The sequence below is a fragment of the Equus przewalskii genome, chromosome 24, assembly GCF_037783145.1.
Source record: "Equus przewalskii isolate Varuska chromosome 24, EquPr2, whole genome shotgun sequence".
Taxonomy (NCBI): domain Eukaryota; kingdom Metazoa; phylum Chordata; class Mammalia; order Perissodactyla; family Equidae; genus Equus; species Equus przewalskii.
In genome coordinates, this window is record NC_091854.1 from 13,061,939 (window position 1) to 13,084,088 (window position 22,150).

The 22,150-nt window shown below is 36.0% G+C and overlaps 1 protein-coding gene and 1 long non-coding RNA gene across 20 annotated transcripts in view; one reads left to right on the forward strand and one right to left on the reverse strand.

Annotated features, from left to right (window-relative positions):
- The window catches only part of LOC139079168 (uncharacterized), a 196,059-nt gene extending 182,838 nt beyond the window's left edge, over window positions 1-13,221 (reverse strand). For all 3 annotated transcript variants that reach the window (XR_011532523.1, XR_011532525.1, XR_011532524.1), the window contains exon 1: window positions 13,072-13,221. This is a non-coding gene — a long non-coding RNA (uncharacterized lncRNA). The remainder of the gene's footprint in view (window positions 1-13,071) is intronic.
- The window catches only part of COL24A1 (collagen type XXIV alpha 1 chain), a 349,075-nt gene that overhangs the window by 40,830 nt on the left and 286,095 nt on the right, over window positions 1-22,150 (forward strand). For 16 of the 17 annotated variants that reach the window (XR_011532521.1, XR_011532522.1, XM_008516954.2 and 13 more), the window contains 2 exons: window positions 9,892-9,945; window positions 13,716-13,769. Coding sequence is in view for 13 of the 17 variants with exons in the window: in XM_008516954.2 (XP_008515176.2) it covers window positions 9,892-9,945; window positions 13,716-13,769 (108 nt within the window). In the remaining 4 variants the exon portion in view is untranslated. Of the gene's footprint in view, window positions 1-9,891; window positions 9,946-13,269; window positions 13,379-13,715; window positions 13,770-22,150 lie in introns of those variants that run through there. The other variant, XM_070592572.1, reaches the window with a different exon arrangement.

The window sequence follows — 22,150 nt, forward strand, 5'->3', positions numbered from 1 at the left end:
TAATGATTTAAAACAGAGAAGGAAAGTCTTTTAAGCTAGCCTGTTAAAAACCAGCTGAAATCATTAGCTAAAATGAGGAGACGGTAGAAATAAAGTCCTTCCCAAAAAATCACAAGAAAGTAAATTCCATTTCTTGTTTGCTACGAGAATGGCTTTATTCTTGTCACCACATGCCATCTGGGTCCACACTGTATCATATTTATCTATTTAACGAACTTTATTTGCAGGGTGAAGGAAATTTTTATTAGTATGAACTAAACATGATTAATTGTGCAGTACATCTTTGAATGTGAGTAATGAACGCAGTCTATATCTTCAGCCTCCCACTTACTTATAATTTTAGTCCAGGCAGTCTATTTGTGGTCAAGATAGTTCCTTTCCAAAAACACTGCTTAAAGGAAACTTAAACCCTTCCCACAAACATTCAGAGTTTATATTACTTTAGTCAAGTCCAATAGTTCCTTCAAATTTAATCCAGTTAAATGAAAACATCTAATTCTAATAAGTTGCAATAACAATGACTCATTAGTAACATTAAATGAAATGTTATTAATAATATTAAATATTGAATCCCAAGGAGTCATATCTTAGTGCTCTGTTCTATTCCTGGTTTTGATCCTATGCTCCCATGTCTCTATTATATATTTTTCTAAACTAGAAGTCCCTAAACTAGAAGTTTTCCTTGCATGTGAATTACAGAAATATATTGAATATAGATGCTGACCCATTCTAAGAATTTTTTACCAAGTCAGATTGCTATGAAAAATTTAAGTCCAACATTCTGAAAATGTAAAAAGTGATAAAATGCTGAATATTGAGGTGCTCCTATTATTATAGACAACATAGGGAGCTTCTTGTGAAGGACCAGACAAAATATGATCCTTTCCTTTGATTCTGTGCTTGTGAGTTCACGGTTAAAATATGACTTAAATGTATTAAAAATGCTTCCTTCTAGCTATCAAAGACTATTAGGGTCTTGTCAAAAAGATTCAGGAGCCAATTTGAAAAGGCTTCCACTAGGTAAAAATTGATGTAATTTGAACATCATTAAGGATAATAATCACAGTGGATTAAATCACATCGAACATCTCTAAATTCCTAAGTTATAATGATGCTAAAAACAGACAGACAAACCCTCACTGGTCACCTTTAGAGAATGCTATTACATCTGTGAGACTGTCAAATCCTCTGACGTCAAATGGGTATTCAACAATTCAATTCAATTCTGACACTAAATACCCCGAGTTAGTGTCAGACTCCATAGATTTAAGGGCTTAGTCCCACAAGACTGCCCACACTTGAGATGCCAGCCACAGACAGGTTGCCTAGGCTACTCACTAGGCTACTCACACTGGCTGAGTACAAATTCAGGGGTTCCCACATGCCCCCTGCCAGCTGGTCTGATATTTTGCTAGAATGGCTCACAGAACTCAGGAAAACACTTTACTTAGGTTAACTTGTTTACTTTGAAGGATACAACTCAGGAAGAGCTAAATGGAAGGAGATGCACAGGGCAAGGTTTGGAGGGTGGGGGCTCTGAGTTTCCAAGCCCTCTCTAGGTGTGCTACCTGCCCAGCACATCAGTGTGTTCACCAACCTGGAGCGTTGGAATCTCTTTGTACAGGAGTCTTTTATAACCCAATCTCTAGCACTCCCCTCCTCTCCCTGGAGGTAGGGGAAGGAATGGGACTAAGTTCCTACCCAATAATCACTTGTTTGCCTTTCTAGTGACTACCCCCTATCCTGAAGCTGTCTGGGGGCCCCACCCTGAGTCACCTCATTAGCATAAACTCAGATGTGGTCAAAAGGGGCTTGTTAGGAATAACAAAAGACACTTTTATGACTCAGGAAATTCCAAGGGTTTTAGGAGCTCTGTGCCAGGAACTAGGGACAAAGACTAAATATATTTTTTATTATACCACAATGTCATTATATGGAAAACTGGTAAATAGAAGAAAAATAAAGGAAAAGAATAAAAATTTTCTTATGAAATTCCTTGCTTTTCCTATAGAATTGAACCTATATTTGGATAATTGGATAATCTGGATAATTGAACCAATTATTTGGACAACCAAATAATTTATGAAGGGAAAATTTCTCTTTATAGAAAAAGCTAGTAACTGAAGAAAGAATGCTAGAGTTAAAAATCACCATTTTTTGCAATCCTGATGAAGAAAAGGTTGAAAAACAAAAAACACCTCAGTAAGTCCAGAGGCCTTGAGCAAGAGGCTGCTTGACAGCCTTTGAGGAGTAAATGAATGGGATAAGTGGTAGAAGACAAATCAGAGAGAGAGCAGGAGCTGGATTATGTAGGACCTTCTAGGTAAGGATTCTGGTTAGATTTTACTCTGTGTTGGAGATTCACTTGCTTGAGTTCTAAGTAGATAACTGACATCATCCAATTTATGTTGTAAGAAGATACTTCTGGCTGTCAGGTGAAGAATAAATTGGGGTAAGAAAAGGATGGAAATAAGGATACCAGTTTAGAGACTACTTCACTGTTCTACTCAAACCCATGCCATTGGTGATGATGGCATAGGCTAGAGTGTTAACAGTGGAGGTGGTGTGAAGTAGTCAAAATCTAGATATATTTTGAGGTACAGTCACCATGATTTGCTGGTGGATTACATATATGGTGTGAGAGAGAAGAGTCAAAGATAATCTAAGGCTTAATCAGTTAAATGGCTGATATTGTGGGAGCACCTGGAATGAGGAGGAACAGGATTTCAGGTTTTTATTTGTTTGTTTGTTTTGTTTTGTTTTGTTTTTGCCTGGAAAGAAATGAAGAGTTCATTTCCATTAGTGTTTTCATAGAACCAACTTTTGACTTTATTATTTTTTCCATAGACCATTCAATATTTTATTGATTTTGGCTCTAATATAAACATTTAGAGCTATAAATTTCCCTCTAAGGACTGATTTAACTGCAACCCATAAAATTTGTTATGTTGTCTTTTATTATCATTCAGATTGAAAATATATGCTTTCTTTTTTGACTCATGGGTTATGTAAATACGTTGTTTTGTTTAATGTCCATCTATTAGAAGCTTTTTTAGTTATTTTATTTCTATTGGTTTCTAATTTAGTTCTATTGCGGTCAGAGAGCATACAATGGAAGAGTTCAATCTTTCAAAAATTTATTAAGGTGTTTTATGACCCAGCATGTGATCTGTCTTGATGAATATCCCATATGCACTTCAAAAGATTGTATATTTTGCAATTGTTGAGTGTAGTGTTCTATAAATGTCAATTAGATTAAGGTGATTAATGGTAGTGGTCAAATTTTCTCTATCTTTACTGGTTTTTTGGTCTAGTTGTTTCAGGAGTGTTAAAATATCCAACTATGATTTTGGATTTATTTCTCTATTTACTGTTTAGGGAATGTGTAGTTAGTCAGTGTTTGCTTTATGTATTTTCATGCTCTGTGTTCATGCATGTTTAAGGATTGTTGTGTCTTCCTGATAAACTGACCCTTTTATCATTATCAAATGTCTCTATCTCACTAATATGTCTCTTCTGGAAGTCTAGTTTGATAGTAACAGAGCCACACCAGCTTTTTTATGCTTATTGTTTGCCTTGTATATATTTTTCTTTTCCTTTACCTATCTATATTTAAAGTGCATCTCTTATAGACAATGTATAGTTGGATCTTACTTGTTTATCCAGTCTGATAATCTCTGGTTTTTAATTGGAGCACAGTAAGTCCATTTACATTTGTGTAATTATTGGTATGATTGGGTCTTGGCCTTCTACATTGTCATCTCTTTTCCATTTATCCCATTTGTTGTTTGTTCCTTTATTCTTCCTTTTCTGCCTTCTTTTGAGTTAATCAAATATTCTTTGGTATTCCATTAATTTCTCTATTGGAATTTCAGCTGTATCTCTGATTAATTGATTGATTTCAGTGGTTGCTCTAGGGATTACAATATGCATCCTTAACTTATTCTAGTTTACTTAGAGTTAATATGGTAGCACTTCATGTAAAATATAAGACCCTTGTGACACTGTGGTTCTATTTACCCATTACTTCCATCCTTTGTGTCTTGGTGTCATTTATTTTGTCTATATCATTATAAACTTCACAGTACAATGGAATAATTTTTTTATTAAAGAAACCACCTTTTAAAGAAATTAAGAGAAGAGACAAAGGAGTCATTTGTATTTCCTCATTTATTTTCATTTCCAGGCCTCTTCATTCCTTCCTACAGATCTGAGTTTCTATCTGGTCTGTCACTTTCCTTTAGCTAGAAGAAGTTCCTTCAGTATTTCTTGGAGTGCAGCTCTGCTGGTGATGGATTCTCTTGGTTTTTGTTTACCTGAAATTTATTTTGTCTACATGTTTTGGAGGATTTTTTATAGAGTATAAAAATCTTGATTGAGAGTGTTTCTTCTGGCACTTTAGAGAGGCTTGTTGTTCTCATCTTTTGGCCTCCACTGTTTCTGATAAGTTAGCTATCATTCACGTTATTATTCCCCTCAAAGTAATGTGTCATTTTTCACAGACTGCTTTTCAGATTTATCTCTTTGTGTGGCTTTTAGCAGTTTGAATATGATATATTTAGGGGTGGTTTTCATAAGTATTTCTCTTTTGGGGTTTACTAAATGTCTTGGATCTATAAGTGGTTTTTTGTTTGTTTCTTTTTGCTTTGTTTTTAGCAAATTTGGGACATTTTTGGCCATTATTTCTTCAAACAATCTTTCTGTTCCATTCTTTCTCTCTTCTCCTTCTGAGAATCCATTTGCATGTAAGTTAGATGACAATATTATCTCACAGGTCACTAGAGCTCTGTTTTTGCTGTTTTTTGTTCTCTCTTCTTCAGATTAGATAACGTCTATGGATCTGTCTTTAAGTTCACTAAACTTTACTTCTGCCTTCCCCAATATACTGTTAATTTTACCCAGTAAATTTTTTATTTCAGATATTGTATTATCAGTTCTAGAATTCTAGTTGGTTCTTTTTATATAGTTTTCATTTGTCTGCTGATATTTCTGTCTGTTCATTCATTATGATCATTTTTTCCTTTAAGTCCTTGAACACATTTATAATGGTTAACTTAAAATCCTTAACTGCTACTTCCAACATCTGGCTCCTCTTGAGGTCTGTTTGTATTGACCACTTTTTTCTTTAACTCAGGTCAGATTTTCCTTTTCTTTGTATGTCTGGAAAATTTGATTTTATGCTGGATATGATGCATGATATGTGGAAGAACTTTAGATTCTGTCTTCTTCCTTTGAAATCTTTTGACAACTGTTCATTTTTGTTCTGTAGGTAGTTGAATAAATGGCTCATCACCTTACCCTTGTACAGGGTTGGTAACTTTTTAAAAGTACAGATTTGTTTCAGTTTTGCTCATAGATTTGGTGTGAGTCCATTACCCCAAGGATATAGCATTTGCCTCTAAAGTATGGCCTTTCCTGAATTTCAATGGAAAGGTGTTTACCAAGGCATTTGCCATGTCCCTCTAAAGTGATGTGGCACAAATCCCAAACTATTTCTCCTGTGATGGCCCGCAGCTGAAATTTGTGTTCAATTCTTTCAGCCTTCTAGTTGTTGCTTTCTGCTGAGCTCTTTGGAATCTATCTCATGCAGGCACATGTCAGGGTCAGCCAAAAATTGAAGAGTCTATAGCCAGGTTTGGGGAGAAGTTATCTTCTTTCTTTCTAGGATTTTTCTCCCTCAGTTTACAGTCATTTTGGTAGCCCCACACTCTGTCCTCTAACACCATTAGCTAAAAGTTCTATGGTTTTCTACTTGAATTATAGCCACTCTGTGCAGACTGAGAAGTGTCTTTAGGAGAAAAGCTGTATAAATATGTACTACACCAAGTGTGGTTCTCATCTTTCAAGAGTTTAATCCCCTCCAGTGTGTCTTGTTTTTGATTGTTCTCCTATGTATTCAAATACTTGTTTTATGCATCTTGTATCTGTAGGAGGATTTGTCACATACATGCTACTCTGCCACTATCTGAACCAGAAGTCCCAAGAGTTCCTTTTTGGACATACTCAATTTGAGATGATTATTTGACACCCAAGTAGAGATATAAAAAGGATATATGGATCTGGAATTCATGGGACATGTCATAGCTAAAAATATACATTTCAGAGACATCAGTATATATATGAAATTTAAAGCTACAGAAGTGATCAGATCACCTAGGGATGAATGTAGACAGAGAAGAGAAGTACCCAAGGGTACTCTTGGGGTGTTCTAGAGTTTAATACATTAAGAAGAAGAGGAACTAGCAAAGGAGACTGAGAAAGAATGATCAATGAGGTAGGATAGTGGTAGGAACAAAGACCTGACTGGAGTAGGTCCAAGAGAGAATAGAAGTCTCCTGGCTAACATAGACAACTTTCTAGGAGTTTTTCTCTAAAAGGGAACAGTGTAATGGAGCAGAGAAGGGAGATGTGGGCTTGGAAAGTTGTTTTTTAAGATGAGAGGAATTACAGTATGTTTAGTTGGTGATGGCAGTTATCCTAGAGAGAAGTAAAAATTAAAATAATTCAGGGAAGTCAGTGCACCAATGATATTCTGGTGAGAGAGGGGGTTTGGTTATGAAGGAAGACTATTTTGGAACAGATTTAGGTGAGGTAGTGGATTTGGTCATGAGAGCTTGTGAAAGTTGAAAGTAAGATCATCAGCTTAGAGTGAAGACAGAGAAGTTATGAAATAGTCACCTATGAAAATGAGAAAGTGAACTGACTAAGGCAATTACTGGACACATCAAAAAGCAAAACAAACCAATCAATGTAAGCAGTCAGGAATTTAAAGTGAGATTCGTCAGCATGATTGTTTTCTCTTAGTCACATTCAGCTGCTAGAAGGACAGGGCAGAGCAGGTGGAGAGTGCAGATTTAAGAATTGCCAGGTAAGTTTACAAGACAGAGAGAGAAAGAAGCAATGGTGTCATTATGTATGCAAGGGAGTGATTATAATGTCAGACCCTGATATTTAGGCTGGCTAAGTATTGGAAGGGAGGTCACATGGGGGACAAGACAGTAAAACTGTGATGGGATCACATACTAACAATTCCACTGGGTCAAATAATTATTAAAGTTGTGGGGGTTTAGAGAGAGTAAACTAAAAAGATAGGAAGTGCTCGTTATAGAGTGTAATGCTTAAACTTGAGATTATGTATCTTGTGTAGTTATTAGCAATGTTAACATCAAGAATATTCAAGTGGCGCTACCACAAGATCATGTCATTTCGAGTTTCTTTTATGGTATTCTCCCAATTTAGCTCATGTATACTCTGAATTTCTCAATTCAGAATTCTTTTCATTAAAATTTTGCTGCTCCATCAATCATTCATTCAAGAGTTGTGTTCTCTGCTTTCAAGATGGCAATAATTATAAAATTGATTTTAATAGTCTTTAGTCTTATTATTTCTCATACTAACTACTGACATATTTATAATCTATAGAGAATTTGATCCTAAATTTTGCAAGGTAATCTAGGTAGGTATTATTCTTATTGCCATTTTACAAAACAGGAATTTAAAATTCACAGAGATTAAATGACTTGTTCAGTCTGTTCACTCCAAATTCCAATGCTCTTTCCATTATGTTGGATGGATTCTAATCTGATAAATCTATTCTAACATGTTAATGAGTGTAGTACCTTAAAGAGTTTCCCTCCCTAGACAGAGGGACCTCTGGAGATCCAATAACCATCTAAAAGATAGACTAAAAGACAGACTCTGATAATGAGGATTTTAGACTCTGGAGTAGATCAGTGGGGTAGGTGGGACTTTTGCAATCCTTTGAGTAATAAAGGACTGGCAACTTCCTTTTCCTCTTACTCATACTCAAAAGGATATATACCTCCTTAAACAAAAGTCATATAGGAGTGAGTAGAAGTCCATATTGAAGGTCAAAGTCAATTATGATCAATTTATAAACATTATATTTAATTCCAAAGAGGATTTGGAAAGCCAGTTCTGACTAAATGTGCATCAGAAGTCATACAATTAATACGAAATGAGGGAGAAAGTAAGAGATGTTGGAGTATTCTTCAATGGTGGGAAGTATGCCCTACTTCTGTGACATTTCAGGTGAAGTTGGCATGTTCAATAATCTCTGCTTCATGCATTTTATACTAGGAAGGATCAACATACAACTGGCCAGGTTAAGAGCATTTCCTTCATGCTGACTTGCAATTCTGGTTCTAGAACATGAGTTGAGCAAACATATTTGAGTGGAAATAAAAGAGATTTGACAAATATCTTTAAATATGTTGCCCGACGTATAAAGCTTATGACTAAGAAAAAGCTCTGTTTTTAAATCTAATTTTTATTTCTTAATTGATTACTTTTGCTCTCTTTGTTTTTCTTAAAATGGAGGGTGAAATGTTAAATTAGTTGATGTTATTAAGAAAGCCGAAAGATAATAGCAAATTCAAATGGGACCTAAAAATAAGGATTTTAAATGTGAGATTTATAAGTAAAAACACTGGTCACAAAAGATTTTATTATATTTAAACTTCTCAAGAGCTATCATTTCTTAAGTTTTTCTAAACTTCTTCGTAAATATTGCCTCAAATCAATTGGTTAGGTGTTATAATAAAAGATTAAAACTAATAAATAAGATGTTTATTTTATAGACATTGTGAGATAAGAAAGAAAATTGACCTGATTTGCCAATACTTTTCTAAGCAATCTTAAGCAAATCATTTAACCTTCTGGACCTCATTGCTTCTTTATCTAAAAAATGTGATTTACTAGATAAGCTCTAATATCTCATAAATTCCAAGTATATTACCTCTTTTTTGATAAAGAGTTGAGTTCTTAAATATTGACATATCACTAAAGCTGCTTTTCGAGTCCCATAATTTTGTAATCAATGATCTAAAATTGTAGCCTTAGAGGTAGAAGTGGTGACAGCTATTGAAGGGAAGAGGTCAGCTTGGAAAACAACTTTTTCCTTAAAAATTTTCTTTTTCTCTGGAACATAGGACTCTTTGCCAATGAAGACTGATTTCTAACTTGTAAAATGAAATGACTTACTGGGGAACATGAAGGACTTGACTTTTGGTCTTCCATCTTTCATCAGTCAGTTTGAGTGCTCTTTGAGAGCATTCCTGAATATGTGAAAGAAGACATGACTATTTCCCTATTTCCCAGAGAGTGAAAATAGCATTTAGAAATCTCTAGGAATGAGAAGTTATTTATTATTAGTTAATAATGGTAATGAAATCAGAATATGAATTATACAGAGTGTCAGTTCTGGCCTCTTAATTTTATGAGATGTGAAACAGTTAGAAAAAGAGATGCTTTGCTAGTATGCATAATAAGAAAGATTAATATTGCACAAAAAATTTGGTTGAAAGCTAATGTCATATTTCTCTCGAAATGTAAAAGATAAAGATTCCCAGAGTGTGAAAAGTATTTTGGCAATTAGAGGTATTATTAGGGTTTATTTTTTCTTTATTATAAAAATTATGTAAATTGCAAGATTTTTGGAAAATATTTAAACTTAGAATGATACCTTAAAATTTTAAAAATTAGCATTAACAGATTTCTTTTAATAAAAGTAACTAGCTTTCCAATGCTAAAATAGGAGTTATAACTCAAGATGTCACAAAAATGGAAAAGTTAATAGAGCCTTTATGTAAGTCCCTTAAAGAAAGATGTTTCAATAGTAGTATAACTTTATTAGATTTAAAAAATCAGCTATGTCTGGGGAATTTTTAGGAATCTTCTCAGCATTTAAAAATAAGTCTAACAAATATATATGTTAAGAAAGTAAATAATCTATGCCTATCTCAATTTAAAATAATTTTATTTAATACTATATAATGTGTATAGCATCTAATGATGCATACAGCTGAGAAAGTGTGATATATTATATTGTAATTTATGCTTCACCAAGCGTTTTCTAATTGTTTTATCTAGGGCCCCAAAGGAGATCCAGGATTTTCCCCAGGTCAAGCTGTTTCTGGAGAAAAGGTATTTATTTGTCCGTGAAATAATATCATGGTGATATATTTCAAGCATTTTAAAATCCTTTTTTTCTTCTTCTCCCCAAAGCCCTCCAATACATAGCTGTATATTCTAGTTGTAGGTCCTTCTAGTTCTGCTATGTGGGATGCCGCCTCAGCGTGGCTTGATGAGTGGTACTAGGTCTGTGCCCAGGATCTGAACTAGTGAAACCCTGGGCCGCCGAATCAGAGTGCATGAACTTAACCACTTGGCCATGGGGCCAGCCCCTAAAATCATTTTTAAATGTAGAATTTACAGGGTATCAGACAGAGACGATAGAGAACTATTGGATTTTGATGAAGGAAGAAATATTTGAAGAATTAAGTGAATTATATCATCAGCTTAATTTATCAATTTAAATCTTAATATTAATTTTATTGAGTGTCTACTGTGGCCTACCATCATACTACCTGACAATTAGGGATGAGTGAGGCAAAAAATTAGAGCAAGATGTGGTCCTAACATAAAAAATTTGCTCTTGATATGCATGTACACAATAATACATAAATTCCAATGCCATTTTACACCTTTTTTAGGATAGTTCCACATTCTTTATCTTGTTTAAGTCCCACAGTAACTGTGAGAGAGGCAGTCATTATTATCTTGTTTTCCAGTTGAGAAAACAGAATTCATAGAATTTAATTGACTCATGGTATGTGGCAGAGTTAATGATATATTTAAGTTTTCTGATTTTTAGTCCAGTATGCTTTTGATTTTATCATAATGCTGTGAAATAAACAAATATTTAGGTAAAAAGAAACTACCATTTTAAAGTAAAGATAGCAACAAAATCTTTATTAGGAGGAGGATTCTGTTTTCCAGTGAGGATGTCTACAAATGGAGTCTTTAGGAATACATCTGGGAAGCTTTATTTACACAAGCACTTGATGAATGTGATACAATTATAGGATGTTTTTGTTTAGGTGGTATACAGTCACAAACTTTTAAAATCCCTGAATAATTTTGGTTTCTAGGTTGAAATCTGATCTTTTAATTGGCTTACAGAAACTCTGGTAAAACTTAAAAAGACATCACATTATCTTAATGGACTTTACAGATATACTAACAAGTAAGTCCACAAAAAAAAAATTTATCTAGAATCTTAAGAACTTTATTGCTGTGATGTAACTGAGGTCACTGAATCTAAATAATTTAACAAGGCAATGGAAGTTTACTATTAGGAACACAATATTTTCATTGGCCCCTTAGTTATTACAAGTAAAAAAACAACCTTGCAATTTGAGAAAGAAATATAAATGCCATCTTTTAAAATATCTAAATACAGGACATTTAATTTCTTACTTAAAATTTAGAAATCAGGGGCTGGCCCAGTGGTGCACTGGTTAAGTTCACGCACTCTGCTTTGGCCACCCAGGGTTTGCAGGTGCAGATCCTGGGTGTGGACCTACACACCACTCGTCAAGCCCTGTTGTGGCAGGGTCCCACCATACAAAACAAATAGGAAGACTGGCACAGGTGTTAGCTCAGGGCCAATCTTCCTCATGAAAAAAAAAAAATTAGAAATTAGAGGTCCACTCTGTTTTGGTGATTGCTTTTAAATAAACTCCTCAAATTAAACATTCACATTTATATCAAATGCTTGGTTTTATCTTTCCTTGTGGCTTTCCTGTACAAAATACAGTGGTTCAGTATGTGTACAGTATCTGTATATTTACAATATAGGGTGGCTCAGCATGGGAGTTAAGGGTTGGAAGTATGTCAGTCTTTTTTTACTTTTTGAATTACTCATATACTAATTGTGGTTAATGCTATGTAGGAGAAAAGTAGTAAGATATAGGATTTAATAGTATGCTGCCATTGAGCTTTAAGTAACTTTTAAAACTGAGAGATATATTTCTAAAATGGTAAAATTCAAAAACTTTTCTTAGAAATTGTATTACAAGGCTGGCCCTGTGGCCTATTGGTTAAGTTTGGATGCTCAGCTTGGGCGGCCTGGGTTTGCTCGTTTGGATCCTGTGCACTAGCCTACACCATTAGTCAGCCATACTGTGGCTGAGACCCACATAAAACAGAGGAGGGCTGGCACAAATGTTAGCTCAGGGCTGATCTTCCTCACCAAAGAAAAAACAAAGGAAAGGAAAGAAATTATATTTACAGTAAATTGGGTTCAAATATCTGCAGATGCAGGATATTAGTTATATATATACACAAATGAATACAAATAAATACAAACATTGGTGGGAGTAGAGGGAGATTGGGAAACTGTGTTTTATTTTTAACCATTTAGCCATTTTTACAATAAATATATGGTTAATGATGAAACACTAAAAGAAATGCAGGGGCTAGTCCTTCACTATGTAACATCCACTAAGTAACATCTCTCATACAGCATACATAAGTGTTTAAGCCCTTTTGGGACCTCAATGACATGCAAAAATAACTTTTAAATAGTGGTAATTTTTCTTTTCCCACATGTGAGATATTATTATTGTTCCCATTTTTAGACGGGGGAACTGTGAAGGGAGAACAAGTGATCCACCCACAATTAGAGCTAGTGGAAGGAGATGAGCCTCCTGTCTCCTAGTGCAGCTTCCCTTCCCAGCCCCCCATCAGAGTAATAAATGTAAAAAAAAAAAAAAATCTGTATAAATTGGTCATCCCATTGTCAATGGAAGCCATCTTAAAGATATGTTAAGAAGCATTAAAATGAATATTAGAACAAACGGAAAAGCATTCCATTGCTAATAATCAGAAACATCCTTTTCTCTGCTGATTGTTTAATTTGATGACATATTCAAGTAGATAATGCACTAAAAATTAAACAACATTAACAGTCGCTAAGGAGTTTAGGATTATTATCTAAGTACTCCTTTTTTCTTTCAAACAACACTACGTTTTTCACGCACGATAAATTTGTCACAGTGCAAAGGGAGAGAAGGGAGGTAAACGGAAAGTGCACCTGGTGTACACTGGCTCAAGATTACCCCTCCTTCCTTTTTGACATGTTTTTCCTTGTCAATTCACACAGCCTCCTCTGTGTCTCTCCTCGTTGCTTCCACCCGCCACAGACACTCCTTCCCCCTCACCGGTACACTTTCTCCTCCTACCGCAAGATGGGCTCCGGGCTCTTACCAGAGTCAGGTGGAGGGAGAGGCAGCCGGCCCGAACCGGCGAAGTCTCGTCTGTTGGAGCCAAGCACACGATACTTCTAAGAAATTTTCCCTGGAGTTACTTCCCGGTGGTACCGCAGAAAGCACCAGCACCGCCCCGGAAGCGGAAGTGACCCTTTCCCTGGTGTGCCTCGTGAACCTAGCCCTGCCCCCTCACAGCCCTGCGTCGAGGTTCCGCGTCGGAGTCCCGCTAGGCTGCAGGTCTTCCCTGAAAAGGGCAGGCTTGAGCCCACCACGGATGCCCCACAAAGCGCTTGTAGAATTTTTAAGTAATCTCTGAGTTTTTTAAAACAGGGTCAACTTTGGAACGACAGGAGCTTTGGGAGTAAGGGCATTCCTAGAGAAAAAAACATCAGAGAAAAAGGAGCGGGGCATGGAGGTGGTGTAGTACAGTGCAGGTTTTCAGCCCCGCAAGAGAGAAATGCTGGGAGCCTCGGAAACGGTCTCAAAAGGTGTCAGAAACGAGGTGAAACTTGAGCCAGATTGTGAAGATCAGACATGAGTGCGGTTAGGTCATGACGTCGAAGATGAAATCCTGCAGCAAGGGAATTCTAATTTTCAACTCTCTTTCATAACACTAAATCTCTATTTGTGTTTTGTTCTTAGGGTGACCGAGGCCTTTCTGGATTAATGGGGCCCCCTGGTATGCAAGGTGATAAGGTAAGAAGTTAGTTTTACTTTGACTTAATTGATGTCATATGGGTCTGGGAGCTCTTCAACTCCTAAAATCTCATTTTGAAGTGGAGCCCAAAGCCAATGTTTTAAATTCCTTTTCTCAGCGAAAGGAATTAGTATGCTGCCCCAATCCAGGAAAGTGGTGACCACAGAAGGCAGGGTCTTAGGAAAAATAAAACATTCAATTCAATTAATGGTGGGGAACAAAATTCACATGGTGGAGAAAGTAAAAAAATCACTGATAGAATATTGAAGCTTTTCTCTTTTTTTATTGTATTAAGGCAGTAACCTACTTCTGAAACTTTGAAGTCACTTTTTAACTTTTTTACGTCCAAAGTGAGGTACACTTGGTTATAGGTAATACATTTAGCCTTTTCTATGGGGTTCTCATTTTATTAGGAAATAATAATCTGTGCCGTGATATGTGTATGAATGTGAGGCCTGAAGGGTAGGGTCGAAGTGAGGATTGGGGATAACTCATATTAACACAAGTCTAGCATGTTAACACAGGTCTAAATTCTCCTCTATATGTTCAGCTTTTTTTCCTAAACACTGAGTTGTTTATCTTTACAGGCGATAAGGAAGACACAAAATTTCTTTCTAAGGTTTTACTGGCCCCGCAATATTGGAGGGCAATATTTGACTTGATGTGGATGTCTAAATACATATGAAAATGAGCTGTGTTGGTGTCTTAGTGTCGTATTCCTGTCCTCTTGAGAGCTTTAGGTTGGAGGAGGTATTTAGGGGCTGGTTACTTGGATCAAATCCCATCTGCCATTTTCTAGGTCCCATTGCCCTTGGATGGGTTGCTTAACCTCTCTAAGCTTCAGTTGCCTCTTCTGTGAAATGTGAAGATACTACCCACTTCATAGAGAGTTGTTGGGAACATGGAATGAGATAATCTATGCAGTACAGTGTCAGACAAATAGCAACCCCTAATAAATGTTAACCATCAGCTGTTTATCTGGTTTTGGATAGGATCCTGACCTTGTTTGCTTTCCTTCATAGCCCCTGTTAAAGGACTGAATTGTAAAATGATGAAAAAGGTTTTGATCTCATGGAGTATGACCACACCACACCATTATTTTTATGGTCTTCAGACTACTCTTCATCCTAGATAGTACTTAGCATCTGTTAGCTCCTTTGAGGTTGTTGGTTGCTCCCATTGAGACGTGAAACTGCAGAGTGATCGTTTCTAACAGAATTGGTCTTGAAATACACTCACGAATCTATTTGATTAATGCCACTCAGTATGCCTCTGACCATTAAGTATTCCTCCAAGAAAACTGTACTGATGAATAGGATCAACAAAAAAGATCTCATAATACAGAAATTACCTTAATTGTGTTATTTGATATTCCATATATAGTTATTGCATCTGAAAGAATGACACTACATGTGAGAGAAAAATTATTACTTGCTAAGATTAAACAATGCCTGTGGTTCACGAAATTAGCAATGCAGAAAAGGAAACACTAAGTAAAGGGTGAGTGGTTACTATGCAGAGGAGCATATAAAGAATTATTGTCTCTGTGTTTGTAGAGACAATTTAAACAGGCTGATTTTTTTTCTTTCTGCTTTTTCTCCCCAAATTCCCGCAGTACATAGTTGTATATTCTAGTTGTGGGTCCCTCCAGTTGTGGCATGTAGGACGCCGCCTCAGCATGGCCCAACGAGTGGTGCCATGTCCGCGCCCAGGATCTGTACTGACGAAACCCCAGGCCGCCAAAGTGGAGCGTGTGAACTAAACCACTCGGCCATGGGGCCGGCCCCTAAACAGGCTGATTCTAACCCTTACAGCAGATTATCATTTTAACTTTGGAAGTATACTTACTAAAGACAGAAGATACTAGTTTCCAAAGACCGGTGCACATGCTATCTGAGTCTTGGCACATCAGTATTTTAAACTATTAAGATTAATATATTCTTTTTGGTCTGTGTAAGTCTAGTAAAGTGAAATAACTGTATTATTTTAAACAAAAGGGAACATGGATTGAGTATCTTTCACAGACTTTTTTTCTCTTATATGATTTTTTAAACTTTTAAATCTGGCTTTTATAGTCACTTAATAGGAGTAGATCCTTTAGAAGCCAGGGATCTTGACATATTATCAATTAGCAGCTGTAGCTGAATTTTCTCCAGAGAAGGTTTAGTTGAAAATATTTAGAAACTGAATTACTTCCTGATAAATGGTTTACTCTGGTTTGACAGTAGTTCAGAATAGTGTTGAAAGATTTGAGATGATTTTGTAGTTTTTCTGAGAATGTTTTCCCCCTTTTCAGAGTGTGTCTGTTAATGGAAACTATGTACAGATTTTTACAAAACAAATATTTCTGGAGAAAGGACATAAGGATTCAATCTAAACCTAAACTAATTCTCCACATAGCAGACTTGGGACAAGTTTCCATTACACCATCTATGTGCATGTCTTACTTTTATATGAATATACAATAGAAATACATTTAAAATGAGCTTGATGGACTATTCCCGTAGTTTGTATGGAAGGGGAAAGGGCAAGACCCATTATTGGGTAGAATGTTCAGGTAAGTTATGAGCTGTTTTTATGGACCTTACTAATTTTGGTTCATTTTTTGAACCACCTAGGTCACTCTCAGTTATTTCCTGCAAACAGGATCCATGCCAGGAGAATGGCTTATATTAGCTATACCTAAGAACTCCCATTTCCTTCATCCTTGCAGTTCTACCCCTAAAGTACTAGATGAATTCTTAAAGTCATGTGTGGAGAACACTGACAGCTTATGAAAACTGTTGAGATAAATAAACAGAAGATTAATATAAAAAACATTCTGAAGACTAAAATATTGAGACAGAAATAAAAAAGCAAGTAAATTGGCAGCAATATTTTTTTCACTCTTCAGTAGATGTTTTAGTTCTCTCTTTTCCTCTTTTTATCTCTCTCCCCCTGACTTTTTTTTTTTTTAACCAGTATTAACATCTTTAACAAGCAATGTGTTTCCCCAGGTTGACTGGTCACATTGCCTCAAGCTAGCCACTTTCATGTAACTCTTATTTTCCTAGGAATGAAGCATGTTTTCACTTCTCACTAAGGGTCTAAATTTGTGCCAAAAAGCAGATAAGTTGGATCCAGAGTGCATGCTGGGTTGGATGGATGACAAGCCTCATAATTCTGATCTTGGATTCCAGATGGATTTTTAAATTGGTTTTTAATATGGCTGATCAGTTGCTATATTAATATTGGAAGTCTGCAATTTAAAATTGTAAGAATATCAACAGTGATTTCAATCGGAGCAATTTTTCTAGGATCAAGAGGATAAGCCAGATGGGAGCAGTTAAGTACATCTTAGCATGAAGGTATAACTCAGAGCAATTGTGAACTATGATGTACACATTTTAAAGCAGATTTTTATGAATAATGTATGGCAGTATTTTTCTGAATATCAAAAAATACTAGCTACCATAGTTTAGCGATAATTATAAATCAGTTATTTAAAAAGAAATCTTTCCATTACATAGTAATGTACACAGTAAATGTCTTTATAAAGTTGGAAAGGAAAAACTGAACGCATCATAGTGGAATGCATTGTGATTTATTACTCCCTCAAAAGCTGTTTAAAGTAAGGACAGTACTAAGGAGCTACAACAATACTGAATGTCACTGAGAAGAACAATTAAAAAAAGCCAGGATTGGCATAAAATCAGTGCCTGGAGAGAGAAATAAGGAGAGTTCCATTGTTCCATAGTTAACTCTGTAGATAATCTTTTTACCTGCCCGTTATCTCTGTGAAACTCTGCAGAGCTACGTTTTACTTTGGGTTGGTTCCTGATTCAAGTGTGGTACTGAAAGTCTAATGCAGATGCTGCTGCTTAGGGGCTGTGCTGTCACCACTGTTGCCATCTCCCCTGCAATCCACCATTCCCACTAATGGTAGGGGAAGCTGAGAACAAGGCAACACGGTACTGAAATCCCCCACAGGCAAGCCAATGGTTGCTAAAGAGGTCTAATTTGTGGGACTTTGAAAACTTCCCTGTGTCCAAAGATATTTCCGTCAGTCTGGCTTTTGTGATTGACATTCTAACAATAATGGTATAAATTGTTTTGGGTAAACGTATTTCCAGTTTCCAGAAGTTTTTAAAAAAGTTTCTGTGTTCTCAGAAAAAGCTATTATCTATCATGTAGCACCATTTTGAGAATTAGTTTATATCTCCATGAGAAATAGTTGAGAAGGACTACAACTGGGTTGATGGGACCAAAGTAAAAACTGAGTACTAATTAAAGGAGGTTAGTGGGTCAGTATTGTGAGGAGTTTGGGACAAAGCTTGGCACAAGTCTTCTGTGTGCTTGAAGGAAGTACATTCCAAGAAGTAGGGGAAGAGAGGTTTGTGCAGTATTCATCCTATAATTTAAGTCTCGTCAAGCTCTCCAGTTATTTGGGATCATTCTTCTATTTAATTTTTTTTTAAGTAATTAAAGTCCTTATTCTTAGGACTTTAGGAAATTTATTGCCTTCCCTCAAGAAGTGTTTACATTCTCATAGTTGTTGATTTTTGTCTCATTTTGAATTGTTGCTTGGGTTTCTTTTTTGATCAACTGTGGCCGTCTTTTCACTATTTCACTATTTCTCAATTTTGCCATAGCTTTCTCTGGTTATTTTGGTCATGACATGGTTATAAGCCTTTGTATTCCCCAAGGCATTGCTAACATGAGTCCCGCAGTGTTTGACAAATTTTATTAGAAACATGGAATTACCTAATCTGTAAACTAATGCTGTTGCGTTATAGAAAAAGAAAATTTAATATTGGCTTTCAGACAACAGTGCAATAGCAGTGTCTAAAGGGAAATATATGAGTGATTTAGGAGCCCTAAAGTGCAAGCACTTCATTTTACTTACTGCGGTATCTCAGCCCAGTGTCCAGCACATAACAAGCACATATTATTAGCGAGTGAATGAACATTGCTGCTCTTAAGTTTAATTGACTGTGTGGCCTTTCACGGGGTCCTAGTGGTCATCTTCCTCCAATGGTCTGCTTCTCAAATCAGTGTCTCGTCTCCTGTCTTATCTTCCCTGAGTTCTCTGGCTCAAAACACCCTTCATCCTATTTTAGGTAGACTGAGTAGGATTAGTTAAGTCTAATCTCTTAGTGATGTTGCTTTTCACAAGATTATGTACAAGGGTAGCCCACCTTTGCCTCAGCTTCCTGAGACTAGACAGAAGCAAAAGATCCAGGGAAGTTGCTTCAAACAAAAGAGCAGTTTCCTTCCTGAGATAAAATCTATCTCTAAAGTGTTTTATTCACATTCTTTTGTCCTGCAACTCATTCAGGAAAGTCGTATTATGTAAGTAAGATATAGTTCCTGCCTTCAAGTAGCTTGCTGTCTAGAAAGCTTACACAAGACTTGAAATTAAAATCGAACGTAAATGAAATTATAAAATTCTGACCCTGAGATACTGCTGCCATTTGAGAGACCTTCGATATGCAGCCAGAGGAACTTAGTGAAGGCGAACTCTTTGACATAAATGAGGAAAGAATTGTGATAAAGAGGACAGAGATGTCCTAGAGCAGGTGACACCAGCAAAAAAACTTCACATAAGAACTGTTAGAGCTATTTCATGGTATTAAAAGTGCAAAGGATAAAATGTTGTAAGTTGATCCAGACTTAGAAGGGAATATGACAATTTGTAAAAGCGTAGGAAATCTGCTTTCTCAGGATGGTAATTTATACAAGAAGGCGGCAAGCACTATTCAAACTACTCTTCATAAATCTTTTCAAAGAGATGACAATTTAGTTCTCAATGTTTCTAATGTTTTATATTGCACTGTTCTAAATAAATGTTAGTTTAACATTTTTTTTCATTTTCCTATACAATTATAACGGACAGAGTTTTTAATGTTTTAACAAAAATTTTTAAAAATCAGGGAACAATTTAATTTTTCTCATTAAGATTGCTTTGCCTGGTTTCAGCTTGTATGGAGTTTTATGGTCCTATGCTGCCATGCAAAGTGAAAATGACCTGTTTTCTTTATGTACCACTATTTTCTTTATGGATAAACCCTTTATTTATGTATCCAAATTTTGATTACTTGGGGAAGTTCAGGTATATGCTTGAAATTTGCTTCTTTCGCATTCCTTTAGGCAAAACCCTTGATTCCAAGTGACCTTATAGGCTACTGCCCAGACTTTGTATTGGCCTCCCTTAGATCAAGTGCCATCTCTTGTGGCTGAGATAGATAGGAATGAGTTCATGTAGGAAAGATCATGACTGTGTGGTGCTTCCCCCTTATCAGAGTCTCTGACTGAGGAAGAATTCCTTCAAAGGGAATTGTACATACAAGAGATACCATGATTAATATGTCTAGTTCACTATTATCAAGTGCATCAGGGAAAGTAAGCTAAAGAAGCAATTGTACCACCACTGCATTCCATTTCCCCATGGGCTAGGGAGGGAAGAAACTCTGGTCAGAAAAACAGATGGTGGCCAAAGAAAGAGGAGCATGTAGCTAGACTCAAGTCTTCACAGAAATAAAAGTAAATAAGTAAATAAACACATCCTTTAAAAAAAAACAAAAAACAAGGCAAAAGGAGTAGGCCCACGGCAGGGAGTGTTTCTGCCTATGTGCCTCTTACCCTGGCTCCTCATTCCTCATCCTCCTGATGCTCTCCCAGGAGCTTTTAGCTCCCACCCTGCTATAGCTGCTGCCTCATCCCAGGGAGCCACTGCCATTGTCTTAGCGCTGAGGAAGTTTCTTATCTACTGTTAGAAAAAGTGAAAAAACTTAGCTTTGATGATATTTTTATTTGTGGAATCCTGTGTAACATTTGGACAACTGAGAACCATATGTTTCATATTTTGTAATTAGGCTGATCTTTAGCTATCTTAGAAAAAAGTATAAACAGCGAAATTGAGTCAAAACATTGGATATATTAGACGCTGTTGGCAAATGAGTAACTTTAATAATACCATGATTTATGAAATATAATTCGTTTGGTTGATTTCTCTTGGTGGTCTATAATTAATGCTTGAACATATTGATGAGAATGAGGACAACCCAGCCTGTATCCGAGTCTGAAACAATTGTAGGCATATAAAGTAAATACAAGGACAGGTTACTCACTTCTTGGTGAATCTAACTATCAAACCAATATGATTCCACCTTACTTCCTACATGACTTTGGTCTAATCATTTAATTTCTGAGAGCTCACTTTAGTTATCTGTAAAAATGGAGAAAATACCTACTTTATAGGACTGCCGTAGAGTTAACTGAGGTATTTGGAAGTGGCTGGCACAATGTCTGGCACATAGTAAGCAGCTCGATGAAGTCCTTTGTTTCTCCCTTACTTTTTGTCCCTCCTTTCTCATGGCCACTTCTCTGATCTCTTTCTAATAGCCCCCAGGGGACAGGCCTTTTCCCGTGCTGCCTTGTTTTTTCTTTCTGTTACTCCCTTGTTACTAATATGTGTACAGATAACACAAAAATCTTTGTCTCCAAACTTACCTGCTTGCTTTTTCCTGTCTTCTTTCTGGTTCCCAAGAGACCTCTCTACTTAAACATTTTACAGTTATTTTAAGTTTAATATCTTAAAAACTACTTAAATCATTCCCTTATTTTTCAGGTGGATGTCTCTTCTAATTTCCCCCTTGTCTAACCAAAACATCATTTTCTTCTCCAATTCATTAATCCAAGTTAATAAAACCCTCAGTGATTAATCCCTGAATAACTCTTCACTCCATTATTCTATATCCTGAAACCTCCAAACCTTGTATTCAGTTTGCAGTATATTAATTTGAAGTTTTTTGTATTTGTAAACTATAATTTATTTCAGGTTTTTGAGTTATAATTTGTTTAATATCCTATGAGGTTCTTAAAAAAGGATCTTCTTTTTGTTCTTCTATGTATGCTAAAATCTAGTAAACAATAGATTGATTTACTGATTGTTGATTAGAGCTATACAAACAAGCTCCAAAGTGTTCCTTTCTTTCTTTCTTTCTGTCCTTCCTTTAAGCTTCCTCCCTTTTGCTCATAGAAGAAGATCTTTCTGGAGGAAAAGGGATATTATTTATTTTATATCTTTGGGTGTTAATGATACGGATTAAGATTTGATTTTGGTTCTATTATTTGGAAACTTATTTTTGTTGCTAATTTCTTAGACAGCTTTATAAAACCCCTTCTGATGGACCTGTGAGCAACCTCTTTCATTTGTCTTAGCTCATTCATGGAGTGTTATGACAATGATTTGGATTAAAGAAACTGCCTGGATATGGTCCAGTTTTTCAATAATTACAAACAGATTATGTCTGAGAGCATTTTGCTTCAGCATTAATGAACTAAAACCAACTTTTAGAAAGCTTCAGCAAAATGTAGCAGATCCATTGTGAGATACCAG